A 17,629-nucleotide genomic window follows, 5' to 3' on the forward strand; every position below is an offset into this window, starting at 1 on the left:
TGAGTTTAGATCGTGATTTGGAAAGAAAAAAATAGATCATGCCTGATGCCTTGAAATGTTAATTCTCAATTGCTCTGTTTTTGATTTAATTGATCCTGGTTGGGTTCAGGTAAATTGAAAGGAGTTGGCTTTAGCATTTAACCTAAAACGTTTAAAACCTCTTTATAAAAAAAAAAAAAAAATTTTTTTTTTACTCAGCAGAAATTCTTGAGAATAATTGGTTATATATAGAAAACAGAATTGTCGTTTTAAACCATTTTTTGTTTCACACTTCTATCTCTGAAGCAGAGGGATAATCCCGGCTAAATGTTTAGTCTGTTGAATTCTTTACCAGCAAAATGTATGGAACTTGAGAACAGTTATAAGACATTCTCTTTACCAGGAACTACACAGAAGGAGGCATTTCACCTTTACTAAACTGAAAAATTAAAAATTATAATTAGGAGACTGTTTGGCATAACTTTTGGCCCTCTCTTTGCTACAATTGGAGGGAATAGCCACTATATGATATGTATTATTTCATTCTTGAAAACCAGAATTCTTTAAAAGAGATAATTCTCTTGTAAAATAAAGTTTTTGTTTACTATGTATGGTCCTAGCTGTAAGTTAGTCATTTGGTTGGCCATTTGTAATATGAGCAACCAATAATAGCCTTGAATATTGTATGATTTTTATCTGTGGTGTCAGTGCTGACTTTTAGTTAGAGGAAGAACTAATTATCTTTGTACATTTTAAGTTTTTATATCTAGAAACTTGCACTTAACATAATTCTCAGATTGTCATTCACATATCCTTTTTTGAACTTCTTATCATTAATTTTATTGTGTGTCTTTTTGTGAGGTACTGTGATCTTAACTGTATAGCCAGTATAGTGCAATAGATATTATGCAAGTTAACTAGATAATAGTATGACTGGATAATCACTAAATAAACCCCTAGTAATCACTAAGGATATTGCATATCATGATAAATTCTCTGTTTAAATTTTTGTATAGATAAACCCTATTTTATGGCCAAACCTTTGCATAAAAGGTTTGATATTGAAGTTTTTGCTCCTGATACAGTATGAGATTAGTAGACTATCTCTAATATAGTCTTTAGATTCAGGAATTTGGGCCATGCTCCAAAGTCTGCTCAGAAAGTTTGATTTATCCTTTGAAGAACCAAACCTTTTCAGTTCAAAGATGATTTATTTCTTAGCCATGATACCAGAGATACAGAATACCATTCAGTGCTTATACCTTTATAATTTGTTTTCCTTATTAAGTTAGAATAGTAGAAATCCCTCAGACATTGGAAATGAGTATTAATACTGAATTTCTTTTGTCAGTAACTAGCAAATTAAGAGACACTTTCTCAGATAATGTGTCTCATCTCAAGTGAAAGTTATGGTTTTCTCTGTGGGAAATAAGAGATATGACTTAATTTCATAAAAAGAAATTTTACAAAATCTTTTGACGTGTTTCTTATAGAGACTTTTTTAGATTAAAAGTCATTGGATACAGAAATTTGTTGCCCTTTCGGTTAGTGCAGAGAATACTACTGGATGAATAAGACTACTAACCAGAGTGGTTATTTTTATTTTTCAGGTTATGTATCAAGTATATTCCTGGTCATACCATTATTAAAGAAGTTGCCAGAAAATTTACTTAGTAAATCTTATACCCGTCTTTGAAAGATAGTGTGGTTATCTATTTCTTCTGTGTTCAGATAAAACAAAGATATTGTTGAGTTTTTATTAGTATGTAATAAGTTTCTCATACCTTTATCAGACTATTTACTTATACTTAGCTACAAGTCAGTTGACATGAAAGATTCTAATAAGGGCTCATTTATCATAATAGGAAAGGAATAAATTACTAGCTTTGATGTGAATAAGCAGTTTTTGAGAGTCTTAAATTCTCTGAATTTATCAATAACCTACCAAAGAAACTACTTGGAAAAGACATTCCCTCTCACATTAGTTCTGATCACCTACCAGCAGGGGTCACTTTAACTTAAGGACTTTTTTCACCCTTTTCTCCTGTAACGGGTACTCTCAGCCCAGCATAATTGAGTAGCATGGTAGTAAATTTAGTGTTAACATTCTCAGAATCTGTGCTGCCTCTAACTTTAAATGGCAATTAAAATTAGTTAATTGCCCACCAAATTAGTTTTAAGCAATTGAAATATAACCTAGTCTTAATTTTGTGTAGTAACTCAGGTTGAATGTGGTCATTATTGTTGTTGTTTAAGAATAATAACATTTTGGCCTTTAGATTGTAGAAACTTATGCTTAATTAACGGTAGCGGTGTTAATTATTTGGAATTCTAAGACATTTTTCCTGCTTGTATAATTAGAATGAAACACAATGATTTACAAACTATCATTTGCCAGGGCTATCATGTAAACCAATCTGTATGTATTTAACTTGAATGCTTTACTTATGAAAATTTACTTATGGTAATAACCGAAACTCCATTTACTGACTTTAAAAAAATGTGGCACTATTAAAGTATAAGACCTAATGCTAATAAAGCTGTTGGTTTGATTTTGATAATTTAAAAAGACTTAATATTGAAAACATTTAATATTTATTATGTGGAAGAAAATTTTTTTCTTTAGCTTATTCTTTTTTGATCATATTAAGTCTGTTGGTATCAGTTATCTCTTCAATATGAATAGGAATAATGGGTTACTAATTTATGCAACTCAGCTGTCAAGTTAAAATCACATTCAGTGTAATTGAAGATAAGTTGCCATATGATATACGAAGTGTCTTAAAGCTTTTTAACCTATTTTTCCAATTTTTTAATTTGAAAATTTCAAGCATACATAAAATTTGAAAGAATAGTTCAGTGATAACCTGTAGATGCACTTCCTAGATTCAACAATTGTTAATTTTTGCTCTGATTGTTCTATATGTGTGTTGATGTGTTTTCTGGACCATTTGAAATAAAGTTGTAGATGTTATGACACTTGACCTCTAAATACTTAAGCAAGCATACATGTCCTAAAAATAAAGGTGTTCTTCTTTATAACCACAATGCCATTATCATGTTTAGGAAAATCAGCAGTAATTTCTTAATGCCATCTATTATCCATTTTATAATCAGGTTATCCTAGTTGTCCCCAAAATGCTTTTTATAGATAGTGTTTTAAAATCAAGATTTAACCAAAGTCTGCATATTGTATTTTAGTGTTTTAGGGATTGTGAATTCCATTAGAAATTTATTATACTAAATTTAGTATATTTTTCTCAGGTTTTCTGACATGTTTGCCTATACTGGTTATTTTCATTAATAAGACCTATAGATACAGGTGAAGTAGAATCTGAGTGGCAGTAGGAGGTGGAATGTACAAGTTGTTGGTAGGAATCTAAACTTTTTTTTTTAAAGGATGGCAGAATAGCTCAGAATTTTCTCTCACATTTTAATGGTATGCTTGAGCTAAAACATAAATATGTGTGTTGAATGTATGTGAAGAAAGGAAACTTGGTCTGATTGGGCTTCCATATTTTATTAGAAATTGATATGCCTATTAAAAAAAAAAAAGGAAACCCTGGTGGTGTAGTGGTTAAATGCTACGACTGTTAACCAAGAGGCCAGCGGTTCGAATCCGCCAGGCACTCCTTGGAAACTCTATGGGGCAGTTCTCCTCTGTCCTACAGGGTCGCTATGAGTCGGAATCGACTCAATGGCAGTGGGTTTTGGGTTATTAAAAAAAAAAAAAATCCAGATTTGTAAATGTGAAGAAAATTGATCTTCCCTTACTACTTTGGAAATTGATAAAGGTACAAAGATACCATTATACCAAGATCCAAAAATACTCAGGATGTACATTTTTATTTTATAAACTGCTGTAGTTTTAATAAAACCACAGAATAGCAAAAAGATAGTTTTAATTTAGATTTTCCTTAAACTTGGCTTTAAAGCAGTGCGTGTATGTATGTTAAAAAAATTTTTTTTTGGAGGCAGTGTAACAGTGCTGATCTCTAGCAATCAGAATACCTTGGTCCTAGTTCTATTTTACCATGTAACAGGCATCTGACTTTGGGCAAGTCTTTTAATTTTTAACCTCTCTGATTCTGTGTCCTCACCTGTAAAATCGGGATACCAGTTGTTCTACTATTCTGACAGGGTTGTTTCTTACATTAAATAATGACATATGAAAACAGCTTAGAAGTGATAGTGTCATAAAAGATGTAAGATGATTGGTATTATTATGATGTGTGTATAAAATTACCTAATACTGTTTCTTTAGAGTTGGCAGTGACTTTTAAGATATAGATTATATAATCTCACCTTTAGTATGAAATGTGAGCAAATAAACTGTGTAGTGTTCAAAATAAGAATGTAAGTAATCATTTTGTTGGTTTACTGGATGAAATAAAATGTGTATTGTGAGTGATTTTATAAAAATTAAGTATTTGTCCAATTAAGAGTAAATAATAGCAAAACATTACAGTGCTTAGTTGGGGTGTATATTAATTTTTGTTCTTTTGAGTGAGTCTCAGTCTCATATTGATATGCATGTCATGGATAAATATTATTCAGAAGATAAATGCTTAAAAAGTTTATCATTTGTCAAAATATTGGGGTCTAAAAACATGTTTAACCATGTTAATATTAGGGTCTAAAAGCATGTATAGTCTAATAGATGTTTAGCCATGTTAAAAATTTGCATACAAACATAAAAGTCCCATTTGAGGTACAGCTTGATTGCTTCTTTAAAACAGTTGTAGCTAACTTGCACTTTGATTGTGTTTGTATTGTAGTGTTTTAGCATCACAAAATTAATAGGAATGGCTGCTACCCTCATTTTTCTTTTCTTGCAGCTTTTAGGATATACCTAGACAAATGTAGCACAGGTGCATTTTTAGATACATAACTTCAAAGCTTCAAAAGTTTATTTGCTATTTACCCATAGCTAACCGTGAAAGATCCTAAAATTCTGGGCACTGTCTGCATTGTTTTTCTGTTTAAAATGGACTATGAGAAGCAATAAAAAGAAGGAGCAATTCCTCAAGTTACTTATGAAGACAGTGCAGACAATTTTTAAAAATATTTTGGTCCACAAAAATTTTTGCCACCATCCTTATTTTTAAAAGTGTCTAACAACTTGATAACCAAGAGAAAAAAAAAAAAAAAAACCGGCTCTGAGGGAGCCTGGCGGTGGGATGGGGAGGCCGTGTGCTAGTGGCTCTCTAGCTGAGCCGTGTAGCACAACTCATCAAGAAGGGCAGGCACAGCACACAGGCCTAGTTGATAACTGGCATAATACTTTAGGCACTGACTGTAGTCTGAGAAATAGTTTTAATTCTCCTAGAATCCAAATTTCTGGGCCCATGGAGCTGGGGTGACCTGCTCAGGCCATCTGCCCTTAGGTGTCCTTTTGAACTTCAAGCCTTTAAGGAATTGTTTTCCTAAAGTCACCTTCAAGTCCAACGTAGCCAGAGCACTGGACTCCTTTAGAGAATCATCTACGTGCAGCCAGTTTCGAGAAGCAGGAACCTGGGGTCTGACTGGAAAATGCATGGCATTTCCTTAGTGATTCTGTTTCTACAACCAACTGACCCCAGAACCCTTATGTGTTCTGATGCTGGCTCCTGAGAAATTAACATAAGAATGATGTACATAACCCACTTTCACTCTCCATTCTTCAGAGTGTCTTACTGACCCGTCTATTTGGGTTGACACTGCCCAATTCAAATTGGATCCACTCACAATAAGTATATTCTGTTACACTAATTTTTGGTGTTTCTCTGTGCATTTAGATTTTTGACAAGTCTTAGAAATTTCTACTTTGTTCTGAAATAATCCACTCTGAGGACTGGTATTTCTTTTAGGCTTTTTCCATAGGTCTTTGTTAGGCATTAAGCAACTCTTATCGTAGATAAATAAAAAAAATTATGTATGTATGCATTTATATGTGTATTATGTACCCTATTTTTAGGCAAATAACATGTGCCTTCTGTGTTTGTGGGCCAATCATGCCACCCCCCCCCCCCCGGTATTTTCATAAGTACCACTGTGCCAATTTTTTTACATATTGCTGTAAAAAAAAATTGGCATGATGCATTTACGAAAATACCTCAAGGTGGGGAGGGCCCAGTTAGGAAATAAAGTAGAAAGTGCACATTATTTGCATAAAAGTACGGTATATAGATCTCTTTTTCTCCCTAAATATTTTATGGAAGCCACTGATGTTCTATTTGTCTTCATAAAATTGGATGAAAAATTAAGATTCTTTTCTCGTATATATCCTTAGGATCTAAGCTTTTGATCTTTTAAGTATAGAAAGATAATATTCATATTCTACCTATCTAGCTTCCTACTGAATTGAACATGTATCACTTTTTTTTTTCCTTTTTTAAATAGAGATGTGCTCCTGCATCTATTCGCCTCATGGACAACCAGCAGTTTCAGTTTGGTGAGTGTTATGGATTGAATGTGTCTTCTAAAAATTTGTGTTGAAGTCCTAGACACTGGTACCAGTGAACATGACCTTGTTTGGAAATAGGGTCTTTGAAGATTTTATCAGTTAAATTAACATGAGGTCATACTAGAGTAGGGTGGGTCTTGCTCCTATCTTAGTGGCGTCCTATAAAAAGGAGAAGAAACACAGAGGCTCTGAGGGAAGATGGCCTTGTGATTAGGAAATTATGCTACAGCTGCAAGCCAGGGAATGCCTGGGGCTCCCAGAAACTGGTAGAGACAAGAAAGAATCTTTTCCAATAGATTTCTGAGGGAGTTTTGCTGGCTGACACATTGATTTGGTCTTCAGGCTTCCAGAACTGTGAGACTCTAAATTTCTGTTCTTATAAGCCACCCCATCTGTGGTACTTTGTTACAGCAGCCCTGGGAAAAGAATACAGCAAGGAAGGAATCTGATTTGTTTAGCAACAAAAATTTATGAAACACCAGTTAGGTGCTAGGAATAGTACCAAGTGCAGAGCTAGAAAGATGAATGTTATAGTCCTTTCCTTTCAGAGAGCTCTGAGTCCAGTGAAGACAGTCAGTTACATAAATGAATGGGTGCTGGAGGTGCTGCCAAAGAAGACTGCACTGGATGCTGTGGGATGCAGATGAAGGAATGGCTGATACTACTTGAGGTAGAGATGGAGAGTCAGGAAAAACCAAACTAAACCCGTTGCTTTCCAGTCAATTCTGAGTGATGGTGACCCTATAGGACAGAGTAGAGCTACCCCTTAAAGGAGGGTGATGTTTGAACTGAATCTTAAAAAGTGAATAGCCATTTGCCTGTTCTCTCCTCCTCTACCAAACTTTTTTGATTGTCAGCAACAATATAAAATTATGAACCACAATGCCATGTTTTAGGGTGTTTCGGTTAGTTCTGTGTGGCCGAAATAGATAGGGTAAGAGTTGTTAAAAGAGATAAAGCTGAATAGGTGGACTAGGGCCTTAAAAGATAGACTTGGGTTTTTTGTCAGCAGTGAATAAAATAACTTGGCTTTACATCTTAGCGCGTTTTAGTAGCATTGTGCAGGATGAATTAGATGGGTGCAAGTGTGGAAGAGGGATACTATTTAGGAGATGAAACAGCTATTTAGGATGTGGAATTATTATGAGTTCTGGGGGATCCTTCTTGGGGCTGGTTGTATTTTTAGTATATTTGGGCGGGATAATGGTAGTTTTTGGTTATACTATTGCTATGGCTACTGAAGAGTATCCTGAGACTTGGGGGTCAAATATTGTAGTTTTGAGTGCATTTTTAGTAGGTTTGTTAATGGAGATTTTTATAATTATGTGGTTATTCAGTGGTGAGTATGAATTGGTGGGTTTTTATTTTGGTGGCTTGGAAGGTTTTATAGTTCTTGGCGAAGGGGTTTTTGAGTATGTACGTGAGGATTATTCTGGGGGAGCGTCTTTGTATGGTTATGGGTTTTGATTTTTGGCTATGGCTGGGTGAATACTGTTTGTTAGTATTTTTATCGCTATTGAGGTTACTCGAAAGCGTTACAGGGCGATTAGTAAGCCTAGTGTAATTGATAGGAGAAATGATAGGAAGTAGAGTTTTATTAGGCCTTTTTGGTTAGATACCAGGCTGGCGGCTATTTTCTGTATAGTTGCTAGATTTTTGGGAATTATTTTTTCTAGTCAAATTGAGTCTATAATAGTTGTTGCTAGGTTTTGGCTTATAGTAAGGCCTAGATAGGGCAGGATCCGATGAGTGGTAGTTGGGTAATATCCTAATGTGGTTGAGAATGTGTGCATACGTGATGGTTGTTTAAATATCAGGTTGTGTGTTATGTTGTTAAGAGGCAAATATTAGGGACCTTGAACAAGACACTAGCAAAGAAGATAGAAGGGGATAGATTTTAGAAAGATCAATTTGCCAACTGAATTTGGAAAGAAAAATAAAGGGAAGAGTTGAGGGCAACTCCCAGGTTTTGAATTTGATCGATGGGGTGGGTAGAATGACAGTGTAGAAGAGGTGGTGATTTGGGGGGAAAAGATACTACAATGGGTTGCATTTAAGGTGCCCTAGGTCTGTTTTAGGTGGAGAATTAGTATGCAGTCATGTCTGAAAGTGTATGTTTCTATTTTGTTTAAAGTATTAAATTTTCTGATACTATCATCTAATTCTAGTTTTATTGCTTCTGTATATTTTTTATATGTGCAGAAATTTAATTTGAGATTTAAGTTCATAGAATTTAAATACCCTCAAAACAGTCCCTGAAATTATGGGAATAATCATTTAAATTCTATGAACTTAAATAATTATGGGAATAATCATTCCTGTAATTTATAGAATTTAAACATCCTCAAAACAATCCCTGAAATTATGGGAATAATCATTTAAATTCTATAAACTTAAATCTTGAACTAAATTTCTACATATGGAAAAAAAAATGCAACCCTGCTTATGCTTCAGGGCTGCCTGTAACCCCTTTGATTCCTCTGTACCCACTGAAGCCTTTCCATCTATATATTCTGTCATGGCTCCGTGATCAAGCAACTAAAGGAATAACACTTAACAGAGCAAAGGGTGCCTAGGACTTTGCACCAGCAATATGGCTGGCATCTCTTCTGATTGATCAGTGTTTGTGCCATATTGGTTGTTACAGCACAAGCCATATTATTGGTTGGTAATATTTTTAATATCACCCCTACCTCTGACACAACCTTTAATATAGTCGAATGACCTGTTAATGCCTCTGTTTCTTCTGTAGACTCAAATTTCTCAAATTTAGGGATGTTTCTATTTTTATATCTCCTATACCTGCCACATAATAGTCATTAACATGTTGATTGAATGAATCATCGAATTGGCAAAAGAGGGTGAACAGATCCTGGATAATATATAGTAGCATAGTACAATTTATCAAATACCTCCTCACAACCATTATTCAAGGTAGAGTATTCCTGATTTACAAAGGACTCAGAAGCTAAACATTTGGACCCAAATCTATAAGTCATATGTGATAAAGCTGAAGCTGAGCCCAAACCTATCTGATTTTAAAGCCCAAGACTTTTCCCACTGCCTCATGTACTTCTTTGAAACATAGATTCTAATAAATCTTTCTTATTTAACACTATTACAGCAAAATTCACTAATCAAACAGTCCAGCTAGTAAATTTGAATAATACTTCCTGAAAACTAGTTGCTGTTGAGTTGATTCTGACTCATGGTGACCTCATGTGTGAGCTTAGTATAAAAGATGAAACACAATAGCTAGAATATATTTGGAATGTAATTAATTTGATAGGCAACATTAAGAATAAGTAAAAGACAGCAGTTAATATCCTCTGCTTAATATTAAGGAAACCCCAGTGGTGTAGTGGTTAAGTGCTGTGGCTGCTAACCAAGAGGTTGGCAGTTCAAATCCACCAGTTGTTTCTTGGAAACTCTGTGGGGCAGTTCTACTCTGTCCTATAGGGTCGCTGTGAGTCGGAAAGGACTCAATGGCAACAGGTTTGTTTTTTTGGTTTCAGTTAATATTGTTTGTCCACTTAAAGGTCTTATCGCTTTTACTATACGTTAATCATATCAGCTCAGTATTAGGGATGTATGTGGTTTAGTGCTACGTTTGCTGACCAAAAAGTCAGCAGTTCAAATCCACCAGGTGTTTCTTGGAAATCCTATAGGGCAGTTCTGCTCTGTCCTATAGGGCCACCATGAGTCAGAAAGGACTCAACGGCAGTGGGTTTGGTTTTGGTTTGGTGATCCACTCCCACTAGTATTAATGGAAATTGTGCATGTAAATCTTAATGCATTGAGATGATTATTTCACATTAGGATAGTAACATTTGGACTTCTCATTTATTATATGAAGATACATGGATCCAGAAGACTTTTGTACAAGGAATATATAATTTCAGGTTTTTTTTTTTAAACACAACACACACATTCGTGCATATATATGTTTATGTATTTATTGTTAAGGTCGAATGAGCTCCATTTGGGATAGGAAGTGAATGTTCTGATGATAATGTGATTTCTAACTTTTTACATGCTGAAGTATATTTTACATACTGAAGTATATTTTAAAGCACTGTTTATACTAGAGAAGGTTATTAAAAGATAATCCTCAAATAGACCTCCTACTTGTGATCCAGGACCTCAAAAAGATTGCTAGGTTCATCTCTTATCTAATTTGCACTTTATTTATTTTTTAATATCTCAGCTATAGCTCAGATGTCTGTCTCTTAGCTTCTGATTAATTAAGATGATGGTGCTTGATTTTTTACGTAGCAGTTTCCAGTTATATCCAGTAAAAGTGTAGTAAATAACTATTACATATTCAGGTTCACACTTTAAGAAATCAGATGAACATAAAAGACTACATGTAATAATTTTTTTCCCCCCAGAGATATCTTTCTTCTTCAGAAATCGCCAGTTTGCTATTTGTACCCATTTTAAAGGACCTACACTTTAAAAAACAAAAAGCTCCAAAACTTTAAGTGCTTTTTAAAAAATGTGTTTTATTTGGAGATAATTTTATATTTACTGCAGCTTTAAAATTCTTTATAAAAATTCTATGTAAATACGTACCTCCACATTTTTCTGAATTGGGCTCATACTGTGAAGGCCAGATGCATGACTCTTAAATATAACAGTCCTGGGAGTTATAGAAGTTGCTGCTCAGAAAATTGGAAAAATAGTAAAAGACTTTTGCTCAGTTAAGCCCAGTCCTTAGGCAAAGATGTTAATTTAACCGGCTCTGAGACACCATTTATGTTATTTTGGCAATTTTAATTCTCTGGGTGTGATTAAGAAAGCAATTACTAGCTTTATGCCAAGAATTCTGCATGAATTAAGAATTAATTAAGAAACAACCTTAAACTTGGCATTGACTCCATGTTTGGTTATAGTTCTCAATGGTGTCTGTATAATTCAACAAAATAAAAGTAAAACCAGCCACCGTTGGGTGTTCTTAATGAAGTAAAAATTAATGAAGTAAGTTTACTGTGTATAAACCGTGCCACTGAAAGATAACCTGTGTGTAGTATTAATTGCATGATGTACTTTGACTTAAAAAACAAACAAGAAGTTTTGTAAATAAAAAGTTTTGTGTGATTTTTGTAAGACGATAAACGTGGAAGGTGTAGATCTTAATATAGATATGCATTATGTATATAACATAAAAAAAATAACAGGAAGATATAAAAACTAAAGTCATGAAAACTTTCGCTTTCAGGATACTCAAGCTGAAGTAGTCTCTTGTCCTGAAAAACACAGAACTTGCTGTTAGTTTAAAATACAAACTTTTTTTTCCTTCTTAAGGTCATGCTCTTAAACCTCAGGTTTCCTCTATTTTTACATCATTTTTGGATGGATTGAAAAAGTTTTATATTACAAAGGTAAGAATTTTTATAAAATGCTAAAAATATAAGTGCTTAGTATACTTTTATCCCCTGCTTTCTCCTCCTTACCCCCACTTATCATGAGTGTGTTTTTCTGTGCTACTGTGTAGATTTAATAATCACAGATTTTCACATTGGAATAAATATTTATCACATAAATCAATCATGTAATTTCAGAAATTTTAAATTCTTTGCCAGTTTTGAAGTTCCTAAAATTAACACTGTTTTAAAAATTTCAAGCATATAGAATTTTCTGTAGTGTGATTTTTTTCCTTTAGAGTAGATAAGTAGAAGTGAAATAAGGTTTGTTTGTTTTTTTTAAGCTCTTGAATGCTGTATTCCTTTCATAAAGGGTTATACCAACTTATACTACCACTAGTGATACACATGAGCAATCTTTTATCATATCCTTGTTTTTACATGTAGGATTTTTTGTTATGTCCTACATTCAGTAGGGGAAAAATAGTACAGTGAAAGCTGTGAGAACTGGAACTCAATGAGACTGCCTTGTTTTCCTGGGTCTCACAAGTTTTCTGCCTTTGAGAGGGTACAGCTTATCACTTTTCCATTGCTCATTTTAGTGGAAAATATTTGAGTTTTCCTGCTCTGACAGGTTTCTGCCTAACACAGGTTCTGGCTTTTGCAGGTTTCACTGTATTGTAGTTGATCTTTCTTGAAGCTTCAGTGAGACAGAACATTTTACATACTTTCCAAAAGTCATTTCGGTGTGAATTAGTTGGATATAATTACTTTGCCAACTTCAAGTTATTTTCCTTGGTGCTTTGATATGCACCCTTTCTAGTAATGAAATTATTAGATGTTCTTTGTCATAAATGTTGATAATTTTTTTCCATCAAGTACCCGCCTTTTTAATAGAAGTTTTTTTTTCTTGTGTAAAAGTTTCAAATTTTTAGATTTTTTCCTGTGATTATTTGATTACTTCTAAGCCTAGAAAAGCCTTCCTTTCTCCAGAACAATGATCAGGGCCATTTTCTCCTCTCTCTCTTTCTCCTCCCCCCCACCCCATTTTTCTTAATGAGAATTTTAAAACAATTTCTCTTTATTACTGTTTGACTTTATTTCAATTTTATGATGTGAAATTAATATCTAAATTAATCTTTACATCTCCCCTTCCTCCAGGTGCTAACCAGTTGTGGCAGCACCATTAGTGATCTAATCCTTGCTTCTCTACATTGATTTCCATGCCTAAGACATCCTTTTATGTACTTATCCATGAAATAGAACCTATTTTAATGTATCAAATTTTTTGTAATGATTTTCTGTTCTTAAAGGATTAAATGGATTTAATTGTTATAGGTCTTGTTCTCCCTTTTGTTTTTCAGAATTTTTGTTACCATCATCACCTCCTTATTCTTCTAGAAGAATATTAGAAGCTCTTCATCATTTTAGGAAATCCACTGGGTTTTTTGTTACATTGTAATGACCTGAGTAGGTTCATTAGACATCTTGTTGTTGATTGACGTGTAAAGTTTTAAAGCTCAGTTTTTAAGGAGTTATATGTTTGAGCCCAGATCAGAAGAAGAAAAGAGCAAAATGTATTTCAATTTACTATTTTGCAGAATAAGATTTATCTGTAATAATAAAATTTTATTTTTTTATAGTTTAAAGGATTTGATCCCAATCAGCTAAGTGTAGCTACATTACTGTTTGAGGGGGACCGTGAGAAGGTTCTTCAACACGAAAAGCAAGTGTATGACATTGCTGCAAAATTTGGGTATGGTTTTACATTGATAATGCCTAGATAAAGTTAAGCTAAAATTTTGATATCTTTAATCAGTTATTTTCCCTTTTCAGTATTAAATTTGTAGTCAAATTTAAAGTATTGTTTCTGATTGCTTTAAAAATTTTCAAGATGTTAGATTGGTATGTTACTCTTACATGTCCAGTCATACATGTGATATATTAAGTATCTTTATTGCATTTCTGATAGATTTTTATGTTAATGTTAATTTTATAATATTTTTTTGTGCTAGAGTGAAATAGGGAAAAAAAATCCATAGTCATGTTAACTGTTTAGGGATAATAGTGTATGAATTAAGTGTGCCGTTAGTATGTTTTTAAAAGGAAACTGTGTTTAATCAAAGGTATTTGATAAATTATGTATACTCCACCTCCTGTCACTTACTGTTTTGTGCTGGTACAAAGAAACAGAAAACATTTCACATCTATAACCAACTGAATAATGATAGGGTGGTTTCTGTCTGTCGGCTTGATGGATTATAAGACTGATCGATGAGAACTACAGTGAAAATGTCATTAATCAGGACTATATTTTTTCCTTTCCTTTTCTAGAACATAAAGTAACAATTTTCCAGATACTATCCCTTACTTCTCTTTTTATTTCAGGACTTGAAATATACATACATATTATGCTTGTACTGAGTTCTGAAACATCTTTATAAATACTTTTATTCCTTTTTGTAAAATTTTGGCTGTTTTTTACAAGAGCAAATAAACACTTAATTTGGAGCCATGTGTCTTAGAATGCCCCACTTTATGTATTTTTCTCATAAGTAATGTTCTGCCCTTTATTTCTGGAATTTTCTGAATTTTGCGTTAAAACACAGTGTTTGTAGAGGGGGAGAAGGTCTAATCTTGGGCATAATTTTAAATCATTTTTGTACTGTTCTTCAGTATTGCAAATTAATTCCTCACTTTTGTTTTCACCCCCTTCTGAAATTAGCAAGTGGAATTTTAATTTCTTTAGTAAAATCTGAGATTCATTAACAACAGCAACAACAATTTTTTACTTTCCCTCTTCCCACAGTTCCTTTTTTGAGGATCACTGATGTTTTAACTCAATTAGCTACAAGTAACTATGTTATAAAAATTCATTTAATGAACTAACAGCTTGGATTTCAGGTGTTCTCATTGGTGTTTGAGTTTTTAAAATGTACATGTTTACCTTCTCCAAAATGAATTTAGCCCTGTGTGTGTACCTACTTTCTACTTTCTGGGTTATGTGGGGAACATATATAATTTGATTAAAAAACTTTTTTTCTTAAAGCAGATTATATTAGGAAGATTTAAGGAAGTTAAATTAAAATCTTTCTTATCTACCCTAGCCTTAAATATGCGGCAGTGGTGGTTCAGTGGCAGAACTCTTGCCTTCCATATAGGAGACCTGGGTTTGATTCCCAGCCAATGCCCTTTATGAGCAGCCACCACCATCTGTCTGTCAGTGGAGACTTAACTGTACTGCTGTGATGCTGAACAGGTTTCAGTGGAGCTACCAGACTAAGAAGGACTGAGAAGAAAGGCTGGGTGATGTAGTTCTGAAAAGCCAGCCAGCAAAAACCCTATAGATAGTTCACAATGGGCTGATCCTGTTGTGCAGTGGGGTCACCATGAGTTGACGGCCGACTTGACACCAACTAAAACCAATAATAGCCTTAAATATCAGAGACTGAAATGTTGTTTGAAAAAAAAAAAAAGGAATGTTTCTGTATATGTTTAAATAACAGGTTTAAAAATTTTCTTGATGGACTCGTAGGGACATGGAAAACGACATTTTGCTTGAATTCTGTGAAGTTTTACTATAATATTTGAATCATATATGAGTTATATCAGGTTAAATTTGTTTAGTTTCACCTCAACCCTCCCCTTTTCCCCCCCAACACACACAGGGAGGAGTTCTACTTTGTAGGGTCTATATAATTACAATTCAGATTAGCCAACAAGTCATTACTACAGTAGTCTGCCCTTATCTGTAGTTCTGCTTTCCACAGTTTGAGTTACCCATGGTCAACTATGGTCTGAAAACATTCAATGGAAAATTCTAGAAACAAACAATTTGTAAGTTTTAAATTTCATGCCATTCTGAGAGTGTGATGAAATCTCAGACCTTCCCGATCTGTCCCTCTTGGGATGTGAATCATCCCTAGTCCAGCATATCCACACTGTATGTACTACCCACCTGTTAAGTCACTTGGTAGCTGTCTTGGTTATCAGATTGATGGTTGCAACATCATAGTACTCACGTTCTAAAAAAAAAAAAAAAAAAAAAATTTTTTTTTTTTTTTTTTTTAGGTAACCCTTATTTTACTTAGTAATTGTTCTATTTTATTATTAATCTCTTAACTGTGCCTAATTTATAAATTAAACAATATCATAGGTATGTATGTATAGGAAAAAAACAGAGTATATAGGGTTCGGTACTCTCTGCAGTTTCAGGCGTCTACTGGGGGTCTTGGAATGTATCCCCAGGAGGTAAGGGGGACTACTGTATTTAGTAGTGCCACACTACCTGCTAGATTAGGATAGGGTAATGACAAAATGTCTGTTTATTCTACCTCACACACAATTTTTTATAGGGCATGACCTGTCTCTTTTTAGATATCACCTCTGATGGTCTGGCACATATTAGATGCTTATTAAATATTTACTAAATGAATTAATGAAACTAAATACTTTTTACCCCTGACATCTTTTATTCTTCTTCATTTGTGCCTAATTACTATACCACCCTTTAAACAGTGTGTTTTAATCTTTAGGTATTTGTCAGAATCATTTTGTCAGTTTTAATTTGGGCAGCCAGCTGCTCATGAGCTCTCTTTCCACATCATGCTAGTTTGTTTTTCCCACACAGCATCATCTATTTACAACTTAGAAATGAGAGTGAATCTTCCTTAAGATGTGGAATTCAAGTGTCTTCAGATGCTGATACTTAGGCTCCGGAACTATTGATTTAACTCTAGCGATTTTGCTTATTCTGATGTATCAGATTCATCCACTAAAAACAGATCATAGTAAATCAACTGTCAATTAAAAGCAAAGTGATAGAAACTCATGCCCAGATTGGTATCTTATGTTTTTGCTACTATTATTTGTTACTTCTTCGCTATATATTATGACTAATTTCTTAATGTACTTTTGTCATGGCTTCCTTTATTTAGATGCAGAAATTTATTTTAAACAACCTGGACTACTGACTTAAAGCAGATGACTTAGGGCCGTTTTGATTTTTTGGTACTTGGAAATAGCTTCTTGTGTTTTTCTAGCAGAAGTCTGGTTTCCCCCCAGTTACCTCTAGGCACTAATTCTTTGTGCTAATCACTGAAAGATTCAGGGATATTTTTCTTACTTAAGATGTCAACTCTCATTTCTCAGTCATTTCTTCTTCTGCATAAAAGAGTGAAGGAAAGCACCACCAGGTTTCTTCCTGCTAAAGTTTTCGTTAGTTTAGCTCATGTATTTTCCTTTGAATTATGGCATTACTCTATCCTTTACTTTCTGTTCTTTTTTTTTTTTTTAATTTTATACTCTTTTTCCATCCCTCTCATTAGTTTTAAATTGATTGTCTTTAATGATGTACTTTTAACAATTTTGAATATTTTTGTGTGTTGTCTTAGCCATTTCTTTTGCCTTGTCTTTAACACTCCAAGCCTCTTAAGCGCCTTTGAACACATCAAACCCAACAAAGCATAGCAGTCAAATATTGAACAATCATACTTTGGTAGTTGATCCATATTTGATAGTAATGTGCTTTAACTTTGCTAAGGGCTGAGCAGAATAAACAGTACCTGTCAGCATTCATGACGGATGTACTGACATTTACCAGAGAATTTAAGGTAATGTGTTATCGTTATTTTTAAAGTGTGTGTTTAAGTTGTTAATGTAATTTAACATGAGAATGATTAGGTTCACCAGATGGCCCTTTTATATAAAAAGATTGTCTCTCATTCCTCTTTCATTAGTCTTCCCAGTCCTTCCTCACCCACCAACTTTAAATTTAAGAACCTTGTTAATTGATGTTTGAAATTTGGGAAAGAACAGGAAGTAGGCGATAGATATCGCT

General features: G+C 33.8%; 1 protein-coding gene across 1 annotated transcript in view; it reads left to right on the plus strand.

Moving 5' to 3' along the window:
• The window catches only part of AGPS (alkylglycerone phosphate synthase), a 166,153-nt gene that overhangs the window by 104,349 nt on the left and 44,175 nt on the right, over positions 1-17,629 (plus strand). Inside the window, exons 12-14 of the mRNA XM_049887540.1 lie at positions 6,361-6,412; positions 11,732-11,808; positions 13,434-13,546. Coding sequence (XP_049743497.1) covers positions 6,361-6,412; positions 11,732-11,808; positions 13,434-13,546 — 242 coding nt within the window. The remainder of the gene's footprint in view (positions 1-6,360; positions 6,413-11,731; positions 11,809-13,433; positions 13,547-17,629) is intronic.

This window comes from Elephas maximus, chromosome 6, assembly GCF_024166365.1.
Source record: "Elephas maximus indicus isolate mEleMax1 chromosome 6, mEleMax1 primary haplotype, whole genome shotgun sequence".
NCBI classification, from domain to species: domain Eukaryota; kingdom Metazoa; phylum Chordata; class Mammalia; order Proboscidea; family Elephantidae; genus Elephas; species Elephas maximus.